General features: G+C 51.3%; 1 protein-coding gene across 3 annotated transcripts in view; it reads right to left on the bottom strand.

The window, feature by feature from the left end:
- The window catches only part of DENND6A (DENN domain containing 6A), a 30860-nt gene extending 14889 nt beyond the window's left edge, over positions 1–15971 (bottom strand). Inside the window, exons 1-13 of one of the 3 annotated variants that reach the window (XM_032969551.2) lie at positions 15330–15971; positions 12776–12814; positions 12404–12446; positions 9135–9247; positions 8379–8459; positions 7661–7766; positions 6648–6727; positions 5962–6021; positions 5132–5187; positions 4535–4657; positions 3661–3756; positions 1396–1496; positions 1195–1260 (exon numbers count right to left, since the gene is read on the bottom strand). In XM_032969551.2, the coding sequence (XP_032825442.2) occupies positions 1195–1260; positions 1396–1496; positions 3661–3756; positions 4535–4657; positions 5132–5187; positions 5962–6021; positions 6648–6727; positions 7661–7766; positions 8379–8459; positions 9135–9247; positions 12404–12446; positions 12776–12814; positions 15330–15467 (1102 nt within the window). In that variant the 5' untranslated portion in view covers positions 15468–15971. Of the gene's footprint in view, positions 1–1194; positions 1261–1395; positions 1497–3660; positions 3757–4534; positions 4658–5131; positions 5188–5961; positions 6022–6647; positions 6728–7660; positions 7767–8378; positions 8460–8904; positions 9053–9134; positions 9248–12403; positions 12447–12775; positions 12815–15329 lie in introns of those variants that run through there. The other 2 variants (XM_032969549.2, XM_032969553.2) reach the window with 2 other exon arrangements.
- Positions 15972–17880: the final 1909 nt, after the last annotated feature.

The following is a 17880-nucleotide window of genomic DNA, read 5'->3' on the forward strand; positions in this document are numbered from 1 at the left end:
AGGGTCATCCTCACTTTGTGCCACAATGTTTTCCTGGCTGTGGGATTTTCCCTCCCCCAGGACCTCACAGAAATGCTCAGCAAATCTGCAAACCTGTTCCTGGGGGTCGGAGATTGGATCACCGTTTTTTCCCCTAATGATGGTAATAGGTGTGGCGCTGCAGGTTACTTTTTTGATGGAGTTAAATAGAGATTTGTGATCACGGGCCACTGAGGCAGACTCCATCTCCTCAGCAACCCGCGACCACCACCCATCCTTGCAGCGCCTCACGGCTCTCCGAACCTCCGAGCGAAGGCTGCGGTAAGCCTCCTCATTCTCTGACGTGGGATTCTGTAGCCGATGGCAGTGGGCCTGTCGCTTTTTCTCAACCATCCTGAACACCTCCTCTGTCAGCCAGGGTCTCTGGGGACGTCTGGACCGCGTACCAAAAAAGCAGCCATTGCAGCTGCATGAGTCACAGTCCTAAACCTCGCCCATTTACCCTCGACATCAGGAGGAGTCGGGGACGATGCCAATCCCAGCCGCAAGCGATGATGAAATTCTCGCTTGCAACTTTCATCAGATAACTGAGACCAGGCCACTTTAGATCGGAATGGGGTCCTGGGTGTATACCCACCACCGGAGTGGAAGAATGGCAGGCGCATCTTACAGATGACTAGTCGATGGTCAGAGGGCAGATCAGCTCCACGGTAGGTCCTGGTGTCAAGGACATGGGCTCGCATCCGCTGGTCCGTCACTATGTAGTCCAGCAGATGTTCTTGCTTGGACCCGGCATGCATCCATGATGTTGTGTGGATGCGCCGATGCCGGAACAGCGTGTTGGTAATTACAAGCCCATGGGCTGCACAAAAATCTAGCAGCCTCCTACCGTTGTTATTGAGCTGATCTGGCCCATGCCCTCCAATCACTCCAGACCAGGTGACCAACTCGGGCATTGAAGTCACCCAACATGATGACTCTATCCCGAGGGGCCACTTTAGCCAGCACCTGTGACAGGAGGTCATAGAAGGCATCTGACTCATCGGCTTTGCCTGCATCCCTCCACGGATGTTCATCTGTGTGTGTGGGGAACACACACACACACACACGCACACACGCACACACGCACGCACGCACCCACGCGCGGCTCACATGATCTGTGTGTGTGCAGCAGGTCTGGGACCGCATCCGTGTGTCATGCCGGGAGACTCGCACCTGGCTCACTGTCCAGCGTTTTCAGCTTCACCTGCTTCTTCACCTTCACCGACTTCCCCACGTCGCCTGCATGTGCACAAAGACAAAGATCCCCCTAATATCGTTCAACAGGCTGTCGGGGCAAGTTGTCGCGGCGAGCGCACGCGAAGGCTGGCACAACGCGCGAAGGGGTCGCCCCCTGCCCCGTCACCCCTCTCTCACCGTCGCTGCTGCTGCTGACGTGGCCCAGGCGGATGATGTGGGGCCAGTGCTGCAGGGTTTTGGCGAAGAATGGGTTCGTCACGCCCAGGATCACCGGGGGCCTGGGAGAGGGGGGGGGCGGGCACATGGCACCAAACGGGGTCTCAGCCCAGCCGCGCGTATCCCCGTCTGTGTCTCTCTGTCTTGTCTGTGTGTCGGGAAGCAGTGGCGCTACGAACCCGCCCCCCCCCCCCCCCCCGAGTTCGATTCCCGCTCACAGCCAACGGCAGTGACGGTCATCTGAACCGGTCCTGGGTTTCCCCTAGGTCTACTCAGCCTCAAATTAGTACCCGGTGCGGTGTGTAGACATTGCGGCTGGGGAGACAAAGGCGGCCGGGCGTGGTATTGGCCACCCACCCTCGAGTGTACCGTGTCGGCCTTCATACGTGATCACGAACAGCACTTGCCCCAAAAAGTATAGAAAGGCTAGACGAGGGGCCTTTGTCTTTGTTTGTCTCCCTGCATTCCCATGTGTGTCTCCCTGTGTCCCTGTGTGTGTCAGTGTCTCCCTGTGTGTGTGTGTCAGTGTCTCCTTGTCTCCCTGTGTGTGTCAGTGTCTCCTTGTCTCCCTGTGTGTGTCAGTGTCTCCCTGTGTCCCTGTGTGTGTCAGTGTCTCCCTGTGTGTGTCAGTGTCTCCCTGTGTGTGTGTGATAGTGTCTCCCTGTGTCCTTGTGAGTGTGTGTGTGTCAGTGTCTCCCTGTGTCCCTGTGCGTGTCAGTGTGTCCCTGTGTGTGTGTGTCAGTGACTCCCTGTATGTGTGTGTGTCGGTGTCTCCCTGTGTGTGTGTGTCAGTGTCTCCCTGTGTATGTGTGTGTGTCAGTGTCTCCCTGTGTCCCTGTGTGTCAGTGTCTCCTTGTCTCCCTGTGTGTGTCAGTGTCTCCCTGTGTGTGTGTGTGTGTGTCAGTGTCTCGCTGTGTCCCTGTGTGTGCATGTCAGTGTCTCCCTGTGTCCCTGTGTCCATGTATGTGTGTGTCAGTGTCTCCCTGTGTGTGTGTGTCAGTGTCTCCTTGTCTCCCTGTGTGTGCATGTCAGTGTCTCCCTGTGTCCCTGTGTGTGTCAGTGTCTCCCTGTGTCCCTGTGTGTGTGTCAGTGTCTCCTTGTCTCCCTGTGTGTGTCAGTGTCTCCCTGTGTGTGTGTGTCAGTGTCTCCCTGTGTCCCTGTGTGTGTCAGTGTCTCCCTGTGTGTGTGTGTCAGTGTCTCCCTGTGTCCCTGTGTGTGTCAGTGTCTCCCTGTGTGTGTGTGTCAGTGTCTCCCTGTGTCCCTGTGTGTGTCAGTGTCTCCCCATGTCCTTGCGTGTCTCACGGAGCCTGTGTGTGTGTGTGTCTCCCCGTGTCCTTGCGTGTTTCACGGAGCCTGTGTGTGTGTGATAGTGTCTCCCCATGTCCTTGCGTGTCTTACGGAGCCTGTGTGTGCGTGTCAGTGTCTCCCTGTGTCCCTGTGTGTGTGTGTGATAGTCTCCCCGTGTCCTTGCGTGTCTCACGGAGCCTGTGTGTGTGTATGTGTACAGGTGAATGTGTGTCTGAGTGTGTGTGTGTCTCACGGAGCCTGTGTGTGTGTGTGTGTCAGTGTCTCCCCGTGTCCTTGCGTGTCTCACGGAGCCTGTGTGTGTGTATGTGTACAGGTGAATGTGTGTCTGAGTGTGTGTGTGTCTCACGGAGCCTGTGTGTGTGTGTGTCAGTGTCTCCCCGTGTCCTTGCGTGTCTCACGGAGCCTGTGTGTGTGTATGTGTACAGGTGAATGTGTGTCTGAGTGTGTGTGTGTCTCACGGAGCCTGTGTGTGTGTGTCAGTGTCTCCCCATGTCTTTGCGTGTCTCACGGAGCCTGTGTGTGTGTGTATGTGTACAGGTGAATGTGTGTCTGAGTGTGTGTGTGTCTCACGGGAGCGATAGTGTAGCGGTTAGCGCGCTGCGCTATGAACCCGGCGACCCGGGTTCGATTTCCGCTCACGGCCACCACCAGTGACGATTATCTGAACCGGTCCCGGGCCTCCCCTAGGTCGACTCAGCCTCAAATGAGTACCTGGTGCGGTGTGTAAACATTGCCACTAGGGAGACAAAGGCGGTCGGGCGTGGTGCTGGCCACCCACCCCCTCGTGTACCGTTCTGGCCTTCATAGGTGCTCGCTAACAGCACTTGCCCCTACAGTCTGTTAAGGCTATATGGGGGATCTTTATCTATGTGAATGTGCGTGTGTGTGTGTGAATGTGTGTGTGTGTGCGTGTCTCACGGAGCCTGTGTGCGAGTCGTGTATTCCTGGAACTCGCTGTCGTGGATGGTGAAGTATGGACGGAAGTCGCTGTGGTACGTGAGCGGGGCGATACAGCTGGGTAAGGAAACAGAAGACGGCAAAACACTTGTGAGTCTATGGGTCCTGTGCGAGTTTGGGTCTTGTTATCCAAAATGACATTTAGTTACTTCTATTACGCTATCGCGAGCGCGCTTAGTTGCTGTCCGATTACAATAAACGACTGCACACCTGTGCTCAACAAATAAACACAACAATGAGAGGGAACACAAACACCGTCAATCCAAGACAGAGGTTCTTTGCAAGCCATCTGGCTACCATGAGACATTCGTTCATGAGGCTATCCACATATACAAACACAGAGACAATTTCAACCGAGAAGATGGATGCTGGCTTAGCAATCATTGGAAGGATTTGAAAAGCCATTTCGGGTCTTAATTGATTGTTCACGCTTACGGTGGCTTTCAGACCGCATCCATTATTTTCGTCATCCCCCCTCCTCTTTTCCGAACATAGATGGACTCGTCCATCTGAATAACTGCCAAATCGCTCTCCGTGGTGCTAACGGTAAAAAACAACCGCCACTTTTTTCAAATTTTCTTGCTGTGGTTTTCACACCTGATGATGATTGCTTGTGTTGCGGTCGAAACGTCGTGATAATTTTATTGTTTTATATATTTTTTTATTATTTTATTGTCTCCCTTCTCCGTGGCGGTGACTTTACCGAAAGAACCAAGAACACCGTCAATCATTACCGCGGTCCAACCACATGCCCGGTCAGCGAGGCGGCTCGCCGGGCCCGGTGGGGGCGACAGCGACGGAAGGGGACACGGTTGTCACGACGATGCTCGCTCACCTGACGAGGGCGAGCACTGCCTGTGAGGTGTCGGCAGGAGAGGTTGCCATGACGACCAGAGGCTCCCCCAACAGCACGAGTTCCCACAGCATCTGCACGTGCCGCAGCACGGGGCGGAAACTCCTGCGGGGACACGCGCAGCAACCACCGCGTCAACGGCGGTGCGGCCTCCGCAGCAACTGTGTTACCATAGTAACTGCCGCCATGGTAACTGTGCTGTCGCCACGACAACCGTGACGACACAGCAGCGGTATTGCCACAGCAACCATGCCACCGCTGTGACCCACGTAGCTATGGCAACATCAGTATCATGGTAACAACAATGCCGTGGTGACGTCGCAACTGTGGTAAGGTTTACAATTACAATGTCACCAGCATGGCAACCACACCACCGTGGGAAACGGCTCAACCAACTGTTAATGGAGAAGATTACGGCAAAGATGACGAAGATACAATGACAACATCAAAGGTCAAAATTGTGCCCATGATGATTGTAAAAATATTTGACGTTGACACCCGGGAAACCGGGAGCCCCACTCGGCTCCAGCTGAGCGGTGCGACCAATGCTGTCTCCGTCGAGATCTGCGCTGGTCTCACCGGTAGAGGTCGGGCTGGTGGACGCTGGGCAACACCGTGGAGACGGCGTAGAGGTTCTGCGAAGGACGCGGCACAGTCTCAGTAGAGTTTATTATAAAACCTTTCACCCGTGGCACCACCGCCACGACGGGGAGGGGAGGTCAAGACAAAGAGGGCATGGCTCAAGACGAGCAGCAGGAAGTAGGAAGGTGTACCGGGCAGGAAGGGAAGGAGAAAGGGTGGTGATGGTGAGACGGGAGGCAAGACAGGGAGAGAGACGGTGCGAGCAAGCAGTGAGCTGCTTGGAGCTGAGTCTGTTCTCACACGGGGGTCGCGGAGAGACGGGAAGGATTCAGAGTGGGAGTTGGCCAAACAGAAGTCATGTGATCCGGTTCGATGGACACATTTTCAAGTTTTACACAGTTAGCCCAAAGTTTATCCTGACTGCACTCTCGGCGTCGAGGTACGAGAACAAGAATCCATCGAGGCTTCTCGCAGAGCAACGCCACCCTTCGTGTTAGATCACGGATATCGTAGAACTACAACTGAGATCCCTTCAGGTTCTGGTTCACACACAGCATGGGGGCACAGCATGTGAGTTGTAATGTTCGTCGCATGACAGTCGACCCGATTTTTTTAATTCTCAAAAGGTCGAATGTAACAAAAATTAAGTGCACCACACGCACTCAACACCACACCACACGCACTCAGCACCACACCACTCATGGTAAGCACCGAAACGCACCAGGTAAGAATCGCCGTTTTGGCCGTGACCAGCGACCAGCAAAAGCGTCACACAGATGGCAGCAACATTCCCTGTGGGCTGCTGTCGCACCGGAGTTTCCACTCACCTCCTGAGTGGCGTGCAAGAAGGCCGCGCCGGGCTTGTCTTGCCGCGACGGGATGCGAACCTGAAAACATCGTGGTGGTCATTATCATCATCATCGTCATCGTTGTGGTGGTGGTGGTCATCACCGCTCTGACTGGGCCAGGGCCATGTGTGAACACGGAGAGCCGTGTGTCAACACGGAGGCGGTGTGTGAACATGGACGGCAGTGTGTCAACACGGAGGGGGTGTGTGAACACAGAGAGCCGTGCGTCAACACGGAAGGCGGTGTGTGAACACGGAGATCCGTGTGTCAACACGGAGGCGGTGTGTGTGAACATGGAGAGCTCAACACGGAGGCGGTGTGTGAACACGGAGAGCCGTGTGTCAACACGGAGGCGGTGTGTGAACACGGACGGCAGTGTCAACACGGAGGCGGTGTGTGAACACGGAGATCCGTGTGTTAACACGGAGGCGGTGTGTGAACACGGACGGCAGTGTGTCAACACGGAGGCGGTGTGTGAACACGTACGGCAGTGTGTCAACACGGAGGCGGTGTGTGAACACGGAGAGCCGTGTGTCAACACGGAGGCGGTGTGTGAACACGGAGGCGGTGTGTCAACACGGAGGCGGTGATCTTTTCGGAGATGTGTGGCATGACAGGAGGGGTCGAGGGTTCGCGGATCGCTCGTGGCACTGCGCCGCTGGCACCTGTATGACGGTGCCCATGATGGGCAGGCTCAGCGTCTGCCCGGCCACCGGCAGAGGCCACTGGTCCATGTCGTTGCACACTGCGGCACACACACACACGCGAAGAAGCACACACGCACGCACGAGTACACAGGTCCCCCGTGTAGCTGTTCGTGAGCACGTACGAAGATCAGTATGGCACAAGAGGGGATGGGTGGCCAGAACCATGCCTGGGCACCTTTGTCTCCGCAGTGATAATGTTTACACAATGCACAAGGTCCCAATTTTTAAGGCCAAGTCGACCTAGGGGAGGGCCCACGACCAGTTCAAACATACGCCACTATTATTGGTTGTGAGCGGCAGTTGAACTTGGGTAGCTGTGTTTATGTTGCAGTGCACTAACAACTCCACTGCCGCTACACACACACAGGAACGCACGCATGTGTGGGTGTCACCACAGGGTTTAAGCGGCGATTGTCCTATCTCTGTCAGCATGGTTAACTCACTCCTTACCTTCTTTGGTTCTTTCGGTAAAGTCACGTAGAATGAGAATAAAATAATAAAATAAAATAAGACAAAATTCTCACGACGTTTCGGCCACAACACAAGCAGCCTTCTTCAGGTGAAAGAACAGAACTGTCGGGACGACAGAGCTTCAATTAACGCTGCTAAGATTCGCAGCGTCTTTTAAGCTCGGTGAGAGGCGTGGCGAGCCTTGAAAAAGGAGTTCACATATCAAAGCAGGATAATTTAGCATTGAAAAAACTGAGGGATTAGCTTGTGACAGAAATAGCTGTGTTAAAGTCAAAGTTTACATATCCACAGAGGCATTTAGTATATGGACGCTAAAGGCCTCCAATTACCAACCATTATAAAGTAAACCGTAGCGTCTTTTAAGCTCGGTGAGAAGTGTGAAGAGCCTTGACAAAGGAGTTAACATATCAGAGCAGGAGAGTTTAGCATTGAAATAGCCGAGGGATTAGCTTGTGACAGAAATAGCTGTGTGAAGTAGCCGTTTGTGCGGTCAAACTCACCGGCCTCCAGGAAGGGCTCCGCCTTCTCGAAGAAGCCCGGAGCGATGGTGCGGAGAATCGCGTCGAACAAGCCTGCGTACGGCAGCGGGCTCAGCAGCACCAGCGACTGGCGGCAGAGACGGTGCCAATAAGCATCAGCAGCAGAAGCAGCAGCAGCAACAGCAACAGCAGCAGAAGAGACGGCAAGAATCGAACCGTCATTAACAACGTTAATCGAGGTGGCCCGGTGGCTCAGAGGGCGAATGCAGTCAGAGCACTGAGCTGGCACTTCTGAGATCCTGGGTGTGAATCCAGGTTGATCGCTACCCAAGTTATTTCTGCAAGAGTGGCCGTGACTCCCTGTTTAAGACGGATGGAGCTCATCCATTTTAACCTTTAGTTGTAAATTGACAAAATCCCCTTCAGGTAATGATTTTTTACGAATAACAACCTGCAGTGCTGTGATATGACACCAGCCCCAAAATCTATTTAGCCATCTACATAGCCACATACAGCAAGTCATTAGGTCCGAGTGAGTGAGTGATAGAATGAGCGAGGGAGTGAGTCAGCATGTGTGTAAGTGAATGAGTGAGTTCCCAGGTGAGTGAGCGAGTCAGAGCTGGCAAGCGATCGTACGAGTCAGCGAGTGAGCGAGTGAATAAACAGGAGTGAAGGAGCGAGTCAGTAGGTGAGTAATTGATTGAGTGTGTGAGAGGTGAGTGAGTGAGTGAGTGGGCACCTTCTGGAAGTACCCTCTGCGTAGTGACTTGTCCTTGGCCTGCCTGAAGTACACGTAGCCATAGTAGTGAGTGGGGTCCCTCTGTTTGCAGGGGCAGAATGGGGAGATGCGGAGCAGGCGTGAACAACCCCCCCCAACGCCTACGCTCACAACGCGCACGTTTAAACCGTGCGTGCCGGAGACAGACAAGAGTGGCTACCCCCACTCTGAACCACTCTGCTCTCCCCGTCACCCACTCTGCAAACAGACGCTGCTCCTCCTCTGTGCAGCAGCGTCGAGGCCCTCATGTAGCCTCTCCCTCTCCTCCGTTCCTTCCCCATCCTCGTCCTCTCATCTCCTATTCTCTTCTCTCTTCCCTGTTCCTTTCCCTTTGCCCATGCATCGCCCCCTTGACTCTCCCCCCCCCCCTTCCCGTGGCGCCACCATGGGTACAACGCTAAGCAGTACAGGGGAGATGGCTATCTGATTTCCATGGAAACCAGCATTGACAAGCATGGTGAAGCATAGCCAAGTGACTCCTACGTACCCGTACAGGCATGGGGAGATCACCATCCAGAAGTAGATTGACACGAGAGCTGCAGCGTCTCTACGGACCTTGCCATTCCACATAACTTGGCCTAGCTGCAGACGTCACATGTTACGGCTGCTGTTGAATTCACCTTCACATCTCACTCCCCAACCCTTACCCTTCGTCCCACCCCCTGGCCCCCACCCGCTGACCCCACACCCCGGCCACGAGCCCCCCCGGCCCCGTACCCTCAGCATGCCAGGCGCGTCGCCATCCACCCAGCCGCCCCGGGCGGTAGCGGGGGACTTCCGGCTCGGGCTCTGCCGGATTCGGAAGCAGAACTGAGTGTCGCCGTGGCAACCTGGAGGAGGAGGGCGCAAGGGGATCACGACGGGAACCGCCTTCTCGGGAGGCCTGAGGGCCACTCGCTCACTGTGCTCTGAAGGCAGCAGCTGGATTCACTTAACTCAGACACTTCCGTTTATAGCCACTACTCAATTCGTATCTACACGAGAGGTGACCAGAGCTGGAACTGTTAGCCGACTCATCGATTCAAGGTTGTAATGGATCCATCTGTTTGTTCTGAATCTATATATGAATATCTGGCACACTCGCTGCATTTGACTCTGCTGATCGGACCCAAAGAGTCGAAACTGGTCCAGAGTTTGCTTGCTGAATAATATTGGTCAGGAAAGCCGATAGGCCAATGGACTATATCTATTTGTGTCCATTTGTGTATATACAGAACTTGACTTTATTAATAATTGACTTTTGGGTAAGGGCAAAAAGTGACCTGGCACGCATTTTTGTAATGAAGACCTCCACCACCGGTCACAGCCAAAAAAATGCATCGTCACATGCGCAAGCGATTAACAATACGTCGATTATTTTTGTTTCAGCTCACTCGGTGATAAGTTGGAGAACAATTCCCACAACCAGATCTAGCAGACAGAGATATGCGACGTTTAATTTAAAACTATGTCAACCTTCATCAGAGCAAGATCCAGAAAGTCAGAATGACGTATGTTCTCTCTAAACGCATTAAGTTCACTTCCCGTTTATGGGTTTTTGCAGCCAATATTATCATTCGTTGTTTTTATATATGATTAGGCCACGCAATGATGTGGTCATTTAGTTAAGTGACGGAACCCAAAAACGGATGATGAATCGTGATACTGCCTGCAAAAACCCATGCAGGTTTCCCTCACTGTACGTGGGTTGGGTTTGTGCGATTTTGCGGTTTTTACCCAAAATTTACTCGGGTTCGGTTTGAATTCACTCATGTGCCGCTACGTGGTCGGAGAGGGGGACTACACAGCCTGTGTACTGTGCGTGCTTCTCGGCAGGCAATATGCCTCGTGCGGTTTCGCTATGCGGTAGTTGTAGATGGAATGCATCTGCAGTGAGGGAGAAAGTATTTGATCCCCTGCTGATTTTGTATGTTTGCCCACTGACAAAGAAATGATCAGTCTATAATTTTAATGGTAGGTTTATTTGAACAGTGAGAGGCAGAATAACAACAACAAAATCCAGAAAAACGCATGTCAAAAATGTTATAAATTGATTTGCATTTTAATGAGGGAAATAAGTATTTGACCCCCTCTCAATCAGAAAGATTTCTGGCTCCCAGGTGTCTTTTATACAGGTAACGAGCTGAGATTAGGAGCACACTCTTAAAGGGAGTGCTCCTAATCTCAGCTTGTTACCTGTATAAAAGACACCTGCCCACAGAAGTAATCAATCAATCAGATTCCAAACTCTCCACCATGGCCAAGACCAAAGAGCTCTTCAAGGATGTTAGGGACAAAATTGTAGACCTACACAAGGCTGGAATGGGCTACAAGACCATTTCCAAGCAGCTTGGTGAGAAGGTGACAACAGTTGGTGCGATTATTCGCAAATGGAAGAAACACAAAAGAACTGTCAATCTCCCTCGGCCTGGGGCTCCATGCAAGATCTCACCTCGTGGAGTTGCAATGATCATGAGAACGGTGAGGAATCAGCCCAGAACTACACGGGAGGATCTTGTCAATGATCTCAAGGCAGCTGGGACCATAGTCACCAAGAAAACAATTGGTAACACACTACGCCGTGAAGGACTGAAATCATGCAGCGCCCGCAAGATCCCCCTGCTCAAGAAAGCACATATACATGCCCGTCTGAAGTTTGCCAATGAACATCTGAATGAATCAGAGGACAACTGGGTGAAAGTGTTGTGGTCAGATGAGACCAAAATGGAGCTCTTTGGCATCAACTCAACTCGCCGTGTTTGGAGGAGGAGGAATGCTGCCTATGACCCCAAGAACACCATCCCCACCGTCAAACATGGAGGTGAAAACATTATGCTTTGGGGATGTTTTTCTGCTAAGGGGACAGGACAACTTCACCGCATCAAAGGGATGATGGACGGGGCCATGTACCGTCAAATCTTGGGTGAGAATCTCCTTCCCTCAGCCAGGGCATTGAAAATGGGTCGTGGATGGGTATTCCAGCATGACAATGACCCAAAACACACGGCCAAGGCAACAAAGGAGTGGCTCAAGAAGAAGCACATTAAGATCCTGGAGTGGCCTAGCCAGTCTCCAGACCTTAATCCCATAGAAAATCTGTGGAGGGAGCTAAAGGTTCGAGTTGCCAAACGTCAGCCTCGAAACCTTAATGACTTGGAGAAGATCTGCAAAGAGGAGTGGGACAAAATCCCTCCTGAGTTGTGTGAAAACCTGGTGGCCAACTACAAGAAACGTCTGACCTCTGTGATTGCCAACAAGGGTTTTGCCACCAAGTACTAAGTCATGTTTTGCAGAGGGGTCAAATACTTATTTCCCTCATTAAAATGCAAATCAATTTATAACATTTTTTGACATGCGTATTTCTGGATTTTTGTTGTTGTTGTTGTTATTCTGTCTCTCACTGTTCAAATAAACCTACCATTAAAATTATAGACTGATCATTTCTTTGTCAGTGGGCAAACGTACAAAATCAGCAGGCGATCAAATACTTTTATCCCTCACTGTACCACGGCAGCATAGACCGAGGGAAACCTGTACGCCATTACCCACGATGCTCCACGGCAACAAATCACGGAGTTTGTGTATTTTGTTTTTTCATATTGCGGTCGATCACTTGAGCCCCGTAAAACAATTGGGGGGCTGATGCACGCGATGTGGAGCTTCAAGGTAAACCACACCTGTCAAGCCCTAATCAGTGCCCTACCTTATTACAGACAAATTCAGACCTTATTGGTCACCCGGTGCCCTTATAAATCTCAACGTTCATCCTACAAAGTCCCATCACAAGGAAGAAACACAAATAAATGGACAAAAACATTTTTTTTGCCCGTATTGAAATGGCTGAACGCCATGTGGAACCTGAAAACTCAATTTCCCTGTACAAGGATATGGTTAAAACGTATGGGGTTGACAGGTATGGGGAAACGTGTCACAACTTAATCAGTGACGAGAAGAAGAAAAAAACGTTGGGAAAATTAAAAAAAACACACCCACCACCGCAACTCTACCTGAATTAGAGTCTGGAAATGATAAGTAACAAATGTTGGTTTTCTAGAGGAACAAAAAAAACACAGACACACACAACAACAACAACAACAAAAAACAAAAGCATCACAAACTGCGAATGGGTCAAATGGTCAAACGTAAATACGCGGAAAATTCAAGGGGTAGGTCGCGGTCGGAGCGGTTTGTGGAGTGCGGCGAGGAGATGAGAGGGGAGCGATTGCCGGTGGAGAGTGCGAGCCACCGGATCGGTTCTCGAGGTGACCCGGAACCGATTATCACGGGGTCAGAGGAAGCACCCAGAACCTCGGGGCCTCGAGGAGGAAACTTGGGGTGACTCGGGGTGGGCGCCACGGGTTGAGTGAGGGTCCACCTACCTCTTTGTCGGTCAGCTGAATGTGGGGCGGGTACGTGAGCTGTCCACACACAGAGGCACGGAGACACATGGAGACAAAGTTACACACGCTAAGATCACCCCCCCCCCTCCTATATCCTTAAACAACAGACTGTTGGGGCAAGCACTGCCGGTCAGCACCTTTTAAGGGCAGGTTGGCACACGACGCAGGGGGTGGTGTGGCAGAAACTATGCCCGGCCGCCTTTGTCTCCCCACTGCTGATGTTTACGCACCGCATCTGGTACTCATTGAGGCTGAGTCGATCTCGAGGAGATGCCCAGGCACGGTTCAGATATTCGCCACTGATGTTGGCCGTGGGCAGGGATCAAACTCAGGTGCTTGGGTTCATAGCACAGTGCACTAACCATTCGACTAGCGCTCCCCACATAGACATAAATAATACTGGTAGGAACCTCCTGGTTACACCAGCCCACAGGGGAATATTGTGTCCGTCCGTCCGTCGTGCATCCAAAGATGGGAGGGGTGGGGCTGGGTGGAGAGGGGAGGGTGGGGAGGGGCTGGGTGGGGAGGGTGGGGAGGGGCTGGGTGGGGAGGGAGGGGCTGGGTGGGGGGTGGGGAGGGGCTAGTCACCCCGTGGTGCCCTTATAAAACTCAATGTTTAACCTACTCATGCCAGCTTGTGCCCGCCCTCACAGTCGGGCAAATTTGCTAAATACACCACGTGGTGCCGCCGTTGACCCTGGCCATTGACCGAGCAACCCAACGTTCCTACTAAATCCCTCCACCGGAATGTGTTGACATGGACATGCAGGGACACATGGACACACAGAACCATTGGAGACACAGAACAATATGAGACACAGAACAATATGAGAGGCAGAACAATATGAGACACAGACTCGTGTACAAGCACACAGAGAGACAAAGAACAACTCTTGAATGTTCAACTCAGCAAGAACATTCACTTCCTCAGACAGATAACTTGTTAACAAAGAAGGCTGCAAAGTGATGCTCGAGATAAATGGGAAATATAACAAAATACCATACTACACCTCGCCATCAACACACCTCGTCACTACCATACTACACCTCATCATCAACACACCTCATCACTACCACACTACCCCTCAACATCAACACACCTCGTCACGACCACACTACACCTCATCAACATACCTCGTCACTACCATGCTACACCTCATCATCAACACACCTCGTCACTACCACACTACACCTCATCATCAACATACCTCGTCACTACCACACTACACCTCATCATCATCACACCTCGTCACAACCATACTACACCTCATCATCAACACACCTCGTCACTACCATAACACACCTCATCATCAACACACCTCGTCACTACCATACTACACCTCATCAACACACCTCGTCACTACCATACTCCACCTCATCATCATCACACCTCGTCACTACCATACTCCACCTCATCATCAACACACCTCGTCACTACCACACTACACCTCATCATCAACACACCTCGTCACTACCATACTACACCTCATCATCAACACACCTCGTGACTACCACACTACACCTCATCATCACACCTCGTCACTATCACACACCTCGTCACTACCATACTCCACCTCATCATCAACACACCTCGTCACTACCACACTACACCTCACCATCATCACACCTCGTCACTACCGCACTACACCTCATCATCACACCTCGTCACTACCACACTACACCTCAACATCAACACACCTCGTCACCACCGCACTACACCTCGTCATCATCACACCTCGTCACTACCATGCTACACCTCACCATCATCACAACTCGTCACTACCATACTACACCTCATCATCAACACACCTCGTCACTACCACACTACACCTCGTCACTACCATACCATACCTCATCATCATCACACCTCGTCACTACCACACTACACCTCATCATCAACATACCTCGTCACTACCATACTCAACCTCATCATCAACACACCTCGTCACTACCATACTACATCTCACCATCAACACAACTCGTCACTACCATACTACACCATCATCATCACACCTCGTCACTACCATACTACACCTCGTCATCAACACACCTCGTCACTACCACACTACACCTCATCAACACACCTCGTCACTACAACCTACTCATCATCATCACACCTCGTCACTACCACACTACACCTCATCATCATCACACCTCGTCACTACCACACTACACCTCACCATCAACACACCTCGTCACTACCACACTACACCTCATCATCAACACACCTCGTTACTACCACACTACTCACCATCCGAGACAAAACTTCCTCACTACCGCCCAAGACAAAGACCTCCTCACCACCAGCAAACCTCGGCACAAACACACCTCCTCATAACCCAACACTACACCTCTTCACGATTAAGAACCACAGGTTTGGTACGACACATGAAACACTTTACAACAATATGAACATTAGCAATAAAACTGCAACCCGAATAAAAGCCGGACCCCTGGCTCAGCAGGCCGACGCCTCGGTCTCGCCTAGACGACCCGGCCGGGCAGGGACGCCGCCTTCTCCCGCTGGCCCTACCTCCATCGCCTGGCCGAGCTCCAAGTCGAACGTGACCACACAAATAGCCCTGGCCCAGGCTGCGAAGCGGTCCCACGGTAGCAGGGAGGCTTCGTTGCCCTCCCTCAGAGGCGCCCGGCCGCACGCGTCCGTGTCCATTGAACCCGGAGGAGGAGGAGAGCGCGGTAGGCCCTCGAGCGAAGCCTACGGTCTTGCCTAGCGGATTGTCCCCTGCGGCGCGGGGGGGGGAGCGCCTAGGCCCCCGGGTGTTCGGTCACGGCGTCAATAAAGTAGAGTTTAATTTTAAATTAGAATGCGTGTGATTTCTTTACTCATAGTGAGACGCTAAATTACGAGTAATTACTCCTTGAGTAAAGTTACTGTTTTAACTGCTGGTGACCGGGGAGGGGAGGGGGTTGTTAAATGGGCTAGAGGTGAATTGTTTGTGGGTTGAGGCGTCAACGGGGGCGCAACTCGCCGACACTTTAAACAAAAAAACTAAAATAATCAATAAAACTCAACACGCTCGTACGTAATGCTATGTGGCGTTAGAAAACGGCGGAGGAAAACAACTATTTAATAGCCAACGTTTCGAGCGATGGCCCTTCACATCAGCGACATAGCGAGGCTAAAGAAACAATGGTTATTAATTTCGAGCTGCAGACTGGACATTTTAATCATAGTTTCATATTCTTAGTTTTTTCGGTAAAGTCACGTTGAAGAGAAACAACAAAATAACAAAATATATATAAAACAATAAAAAATTCTCACGACGTTTCGACCATAACTCAAACGGTCATCATCAGGTGTGTCGGTTATCATCACCTGATGATGACCGTTTGAGTTATGGTCGAAACGTCGTGAGAATTTTTTTATTTTTTTATTGTTTTATATATATTTTGTTATTTTGTTGTTTCTCTTCAACGTGACTTTACCGAAAAAACTAAGAATATGAATTACTGCAGTCACGAAAGCTTTAAATCAAAATTTCATAGTTTCATAGTTTAATTTATTTGGTGTTAGTCCCTGTGAGCCATTCGGCTCTTGAATCGGGTGCAACCGCAACAAAAAAACTAAAACACGAACAAGAAAAACATCTTAAAGTGATTATGTGTGACTGTTCAAACAGAAAATCCAGGGGAAAAAAAACATCAAAATATTCCTGAAATAGCACCGTTGGTTCTCGATGAGACTCAAATAAAAACATTTTCCCGATGTGACCGGGTTTTAAATAGCAAAGTTACTCAACAGCGACGTTACAGCACTTAATTCTCCAAATAGTAGGTGGACCGAAGCAACAAGAGGCGTGCATGTCCAACTCGTTATCAGTGCCCTACTTGTTACAGACCAATTCAGACCTTACTGATCACCCAGTACCCTTATACATCTCAACATTCATCCTACAAAGTCTCATCACAAGGAAGAAACAAACAGACAAAAACTAAATGTGACCGTATTTAAACGGCTGTACGCCGTATGGAACAGAAAACTCAATTTCCCTGTACAAGAAAGCGTATGGGTTGATTTGTTTGCAGTAACTACCAGACAGTCTCGTCCCTTCACCTGATGAAGGCCGCTTGTGTTGTGGCCGAAACGTCGTGAGAATATTATTGTGTTATTTTATTTTATCAATTTATTATTTTATTCTCATTCTACGTGACTTTACCGAAAGAACCAAAGAAGATTATTTCGGGCTGTTTACGTCACCCGTGACTCGACCACCTGTTCGACCTCATGTGACCCGTTCTCCTTGTCTGTCTGTATGTACTGTATGTGGCCAATTCCTATGCGTATATTGTTTACTCCACTACATCACCCCCCCCCCCCCCCCGTGATGAAAGAACCTAGCCGTCCCCGGCTACGATATACTCGAATTGGAGTAGTGGAGTGAAGCGGACGGAACGATTACAACATATATACATAACGCATTTGCAATACACAACCATTTTGTACAATCACACAACGACACGCACACAACACCTTTATACAGAATTCCCAACCCCCAAAGTCAATGTATTGTATTCCTCCTGGAACGGGTTCCCGCTGCCGGTCCATCTCCCCTGCACGGGATACCCTGCGGTAAGGGAGGGCCTCGCTCGTCTTGCCAATGAACCCTGCGCCCATCCCTGTCCCAGCGACACTCAGCTGGCGGGCCTGTCCGTCGTTCACGGTCGGGACGGCCATTGCTCCGGATCTGTGGCCGTTCAATCGGCGTCCGGTCGGTAACCCTGCCCAAAAAGGGCGATCCTGCAGGCACATGGGGGGCAGATCTCTGGGACACGCGCACTTGTGACCTCCCCACAGGTTCGTCGGACACATCCAATACAGGCCGCTCTCGGATGGGGGATGACGCATCATATGGTAACACAAATTTCTTCAGGTGCGACGGGTGAACAAACCATGTCCGACGACCGAATTTTATTCGCACACTCTGATCCCGTAAAACCTCCACAATATCAACGGGCCCCTGCCAGGGGCGGTGAAACTTCGGGGACGTTCCCACCGGCACCATGGGGCAGTGCAACCAGGCTTTATCTCCAACACTCCACAGCTCTCGTGGCCGCTGCCTGCC

Source organism: Petromyzon marinus, chromosome 42 (assembly GCF_048934315.1).
Source record: "Petromyzon marinus isolate PM22_M1 ecotype Great Lakes invasive population chromosome 42, UKy_Petmar_22M1.pri1.0, whole genome shotgun sequence".
In the NCBI taxonomy this organism is placed as follows: domain Eukaryota; kingdom Metazoa; phylum Chordata; class Hyperoartia; order Petromyzontiformes; family Petromyzontidae; genus Petromyzon; species Petromyzon marinus.